This window comes from Triticum dicoccoides, chromosome 7A, assembly GCF_002162155.2.
Source record: "Triticum dicoccoides isolate Atlit2015 ecotype Zavitan chromosome 7A, WEW_v2.0, whole genome shotgun sequence".
NCBI classification, from domain to species: Eukaryota; Viridiplantae; Streptophyta; class Magnoliopsida; order Poales; family Poaceae; genus Triticum; species Triticum dicoccoides.
Genome location: NC_041392.1, coordinates 731,493,999 through 731,499,477, shown reverse-complemented (window position 1 = coordinate 731,499,477; position 5,479 = coordinate 731,493,999). Strand labels below are relative to the sequence as shown.

Genomic DNA, 5,479 nt, shown 5'->3' with positions numbered 1-5,479 from the left:
GTGTTGAGCACGGTTGTCATTGCATGTATATATGGCGGCTAGGATCCCTTGTATTTACTTCCTAGCTTAGCGAAGGATCGGGACAATGAAAACCGTGCTCAATAGATATGATTGCCCAGTCGCTCGGAGGTGCTCATAGAGTAGGGTTTGCGTGTGTGCGTTCATAGAGTAGGGTGAGTGTATGTGCGTATATATGAGCGCTTGTGTCTGTACTTATGTTTTTTGTTTGTTTGCGGGAGTGTGTTTGTACTGGTGTTAAAAAAATATACTCCCTATATTCCTTTATATAAGGTGTATTTGTTTTTTGATAAAATTTCACAATGTGGGACAAACAGAGTCGGTGACCAACACGACGCGACTTGGTGCTCGTTTACATCTCGTATATGAGCAACCAGTTTGGTGCTCGCTATCCATCGGGCGACCAACGTAGAGCCCCTTCCTAAAATAACGATTTATAAGAGAATAAACACAGGGCTGGCAGCGTTCATCTCCCTTGATCAGACGGGTCGTTAGTTCCTTATACCGCGGAACCCTAGCCGCCACCCCGCAGCTGGCCTTCCTGACCCCGCCGCAGGCCGCCTTACGGTCTTCTCGGCGTGGTTGCCAGACCCCGTCCCCACTTTCCGCGCCACTCCAACCCTGCCTGGCGCCGCTTCCCCGAGCACGCCCTCCGCTGCACCGTCAAGTCCCGCGAGCACCTCCGGTCTCCTCCTCTGCTCGACTCAACTTGACGCCGGCTAGCTAAATCGGACACCTGACACTGTAGCTTCTGCCCTAATCAACGTACCGCGTACAACTACTTCGACAGTAGATTCATAAATCCATCATGCCGTTCGCGGGTGTATCTGTCATCTCCTGCGGTAAGCTCCTGGAGGACACCTTCCCAATGCCGGTGATCAACGCCAGTGCCGCCAGCGGGTACCACTTGCTCATCGTTGAAGGATACTCGTGCACCAGCAGATCCGCGGTGTCTCGCTCATTCACAGTGGGAGGCCACACCTGGCGCATCCATTACTACCCGGACGATGATGGCTTCATATCACTTAATCTTTACCTGCACGAGGAACCAACTGCAACACCCGTCAAGGCGCAGTACAAGTTCAGTTTCATCGATGAGAGTGACAAGCAAGAGTCGGCACGTATCCATCGCCTCAAAATATTTGAATTTCAAGCTTACAGCGTGAACAGCTGCGGTAGATTCATGACACGAGAGAACTTGGGGAAATCCAAACACTTCAAGAACGATAGCTTCACCATCCGGTGCGACATCGTGGTCATCAACAATGTCACCACCACCACAACTTCTGAGTTCAAGGAGATCGAGGTGCCATCGTCTGACATGCAACGTAACTTCATGGACCTTCTCCTGACCGGGGAGGGCACCGACGTGGTGTTTGAGGTCGGCGGTGAGACTTTTGCCGCCCACCGCTGCATCCTTGCGGCCCGGTCTACAATCTTCAGGGCTTTACTCTTCGGCCCCATGAAGGAAGGCACATCAACAATGGTACAGGTAAATGACATGGACCCAAATGTGTTCAAGACGATGCTTGATTTCATCTATGGTGACTCGCTGCTAGTGCCGGAGGCCGGTGAGAATAGTTGGGTCCTGCTACAGCACCTGCTCGTCGCAGCGGACAGGTATGACCTCCAAAGATTGAAGCTCATGTGTGAGAAGAAACTATGCGAGCACATCAGTGTGAACACTGCGACGACCGTCCTGGCCCTGGCTGATGAGCAAGGCTGTGGAGAGCTGAAGAAAGCGTGTTACGGTTTCCTCCGCTGTCCGGTAAATCTGAGGGCAGTCGTGGATACCGAAGGTTTTGATCATCTGCAGGGGAGCTGCCCTCATCTTATAAAGGACATTATCTTTGGCGTGCTGCCCTCGTAGATCATCTTAGTGCAACCATGGGCCATGGATCCATGGCTTGCAATTCTACTGGATTGATACCTTGATTCTTAAAAACTGAGGGAAATACTTACGCTACTCTGCTGCATCATCCCTTTCTCTTCGGGGAAAACAAATGCAAGCTCAAGACGTAGCAAGAAGGATTTCTGGCGCCGTTGCCGGGGAGGTTCGTGCAAGTCAAGATTTGACTCCCGACAACGAGCCATTTCTGGCGCCGTTGCCAGGGAGTCTATGCAAAAAGTCAACATACCAAGTACCCATCACAATCCCTCTCTCTCACATTACATTATTTGCCATTTGCCTATCGTTTTCCACTCCCCCCCAATTCACCCTTGCCGTTTTATTCGCCCTCTCTCTCCCTATCATCCCTCTCTATTTGCCTCTTTTTGCTCGTTTGCTTTTGTTTGCTCATGTGTTATATTGCTTGCTTGTCGCGATGGCTTAACCAAGATTTGGTGATCTTCACCTTAAAAGGTTAGAGGAGATCGAAAACAACGTTAGGAAGTTTATGGTTTTGCAACTTGAGCATAATAATTTCTTTAGAAACGAGCTTAAGGAACAAAAAAGCTTTATGAGTTATATGAATAAAGAGCTTGATGATATGTCTAAAGAATTTGAGGGTATAAGATCCCAAATTGCTTGTCTAGACAAGATGACTGCTGAAATTTCGGACATGCAAGCCACCTTAGTCAATAAGATGGCTGCTAAACCGGATACTTTTGAAAATCAAGATGAAGATCTAAAAGTTATTGATGTGTCCCCTATCAAATCTTTGTTTTGCAATATGAATCTTGATGAAACTGAATATGATCTTCCTTTACCTAGAATGCGTTCCAAAAATTCAGAGTATTTAGATCTTTATGATGAAATTGACGAAAGTGGGATTGAGAGAAATAAAAATTTAGATGTTGCTAAACCCACTATATTGGATTTCAAGGAATTTAATTATGGAAGTTTCTCTTTGATTGATTGTATTTCCTTGTTGCAATGCGTGCTAAATTCTCCGCATGCTTATAGTCAAAAGAAAACCTTCACCGAACATATTGTTGATGCCTTGATGCAATTTTATGAAGAAAAATTTGAGTTGAAAGTCTCTATCCCTAGAAAACTCTATGATGAGTGGGAACCAACTATCAAAATTAAAATTAAAGATCATGAGTTTTATGCTTTGTGTGATTTGGGTGCTAGTGTCTCCACTATCCCCAAAACTTTGTGTGATTTGCTAGATTTCCGCGATCTTGATGATTGCTCTCTAAACTTGCATCTTGCGGATTTCACTATTAAGAAACCTATGGGAAGAATTAATGATGTTCTTATTGTTGCAAATAGGAATTATGTGCCCGTAGATTTCATTGTTCTTGATATAGATTGCAATCCTTCTTGCCCTATTATTCTTGGTAGACCTTTCCTTAGAACGGTTGGTGCGATTATTGATATGAAGGAAGGAAATATTAGATTCCAATTTCCATTAAAAAAGGGCAGTGAACACTTCCCAAGAAAGAAAATAAAATTGCCATATGAAACCATCATGAGAGCCACTTATGGATTGCCTTCCAAAGATGGCAATACCTAGATCTATTCTTGCTCGTTATGCCTAGCTAGGGGCTTTAAACGATAGCGCTTGTTGGGAGGCAACCCAATTTTATTTTTGTTCCTTACTTTTTGCTCATGTTTAGTAATAAATAAATTATTTATCCTCTGTTTTGGTTGTGTTTTTTGTGTTTAATTAGTGTTTGTGCCAAGTAGAACTGTTGGGAAGACTTGGGGAAAGTCTTATTGAACTTGCTGTAAAAAACAGAAACTTTAGCGCTCATGAGAACTGCTGTCATTTTTATTTGAAGAGTGATATTTAGTTAATTCTTTTTGAATATGATTAATAGATAAATTCCTCACGTCCAGCAATTTATTTTAGAATTTTTGGGGTTCCAGATCTTCCGCTAGCTACAGATTACTACAGACTGTTCTGTTTTTGACAGATTCTTTTTTTCGTGTGTTCTTTGCTTATTTTGATGAATCTATGGCTAGTAAAATAGTTTATAATCCATAGAGAAGTTGGAATACAGTAGGTTTAACACCAATACAAATAAAGAATGAGTTCATTACAGTACCTTGAAGTGGTCTTTTGTTTTCTTTCGCTAACGGAGCTCACGAGTTTTCTATTTTGAGTTTTGTGTTGTGAAGTTTTCAAGTTTTGGGTGAGTTCTTTTGATGGATTATGGGACAAGGAGTGGCAAGAGCCTAAGCTTGGGGATGCCCATGGCACTCCCAAGATAATCCAAGGACACCAAAAATTCAAAGCTTGGGGATGCCCCGGAAGGCATCCCCTCTTTCGTCCACTTCCATCGGTAATTTATTTGGAGCTATATTTTTATTCACCAACATGATATGTGTTTTGCTTGGAGCGTCTTGTATTATTTGTGTATTTGTTTTTTAGTATGCCACAATCATACTTGCTGTACACACCTTTTGAGAGAGTCATCTATGAATTAAATTTTGATAGAATACTCTATGTGCTTCACTTATATCTTTTGAGCTATGTAGTTTTGCTCTATGTGCTTCGCTTATATCTTTTGAGCGTTATAATTTTGCTCTATGTGCTTCACTTAGATCTTTTAGAGGACAGTGGTGGTTTGTTTTAAAGAAACTATTGATCTCTCATGCTTCACTTAAATTATTTTGAGAGTCTTAATAGCATGGTAATTTGCTTAACATAAATATGCTTGGTGTTCAAGATATGTGAAATTTTCTTTTGAATGCGTTGAATACTAAGAGAAGATTGAAGCATGATAATTGTTTTGAGATATGGAGGTGATAATATTAGAGTTATGCTAGTTTAGTAGTTGTGAATTTAAATAATACTTGTGTTAAAATTTGTGATTCCCGTAGCATGCACTTATGGTGAACCGTTATTTGATGAAGTCGGTGTTGGGGAACGTAGTAATTTCAAAAAAAATCCTACGCACACGCAAGATCATGGTGATGCATAGCAACGAGATGGGAGAGTGTTGTCTACGTACCCTTGTAGACCGAAGCGGAAGCGTTGACGCAACATAGAGGAAGTAGTGTACGTCTTCCCGATCCGACCGATCCAAGCACCGTTACTCCGGCACCTCCGAGTTCTTGGCACACGTTCAGCTCGATGACGATCCCCGGGCTCCGATCCAGCAAAGCGTCGGGGAGGAGTTCCGTCAGCACGACGGCGTGGTGACGATCTTGATGTTCTACCGTCGCAGGGCTTCGCCTAAGCACTGCAACAATATGAACGAGGTGGAATATGGTGGAGGGGGGTACCGCACACGGCTAAGGAACGATCACGAAGATCAACTTGTGTGTCCATGGGGTGCCCCTGCCCCCGTATATAAAGGAGTGGAGGAGGGGAGGGCCGCCCCTCTCTATGGCGCCCTAGGGGAGTTGTACTCCCACCGGAAGTAGGATTCCCCCTTTTCCTAGTCCAACTAGGAGTCCTTCCAAGTATTAGGAGTAGGAGACAAGGAAAGGGAAGGGAGAAGGGAAAGGAGGGGGCGCGGCCCCTCCCCTTAGTCCAATTCGGACTAGGCCTTGGGGGGGGGGGGG

The 5,479-nt window shown here is 44.2% G+C and overlaps 1 protein-coding gene across 1 annotated transcript; it reads left to right on the top strand.

Moving 5' to 3' along the window:
• Positions 1-826: 826 nt before the first annotated feature.
• LOC119330948 (BTB/POZ and MATH domain-containing protein 2-like) lies at positions 827-1,888 on the top strand. The gene has a single exon (XM_037604100.1). It carries the CDS (start codon positions 827-829, stop codon positions 1,886-1,888), a length of 1,062 nt encoding a protein of 353 aa, XP_037459997.1.
• The last annotated feature ends 3,591 nt before the right edge of the window (positions 1,889-5,479 follow it).

Excerpts from the sequence above, each read along its gene's own strand:
- LOC119330948 (XM_037604100.1), top strand. The coding sequence starts at position 827 with ATGCCGTTCGCGGGTGTATCTGTCATCTCCTGCGGTAAGCTCCTGGAG.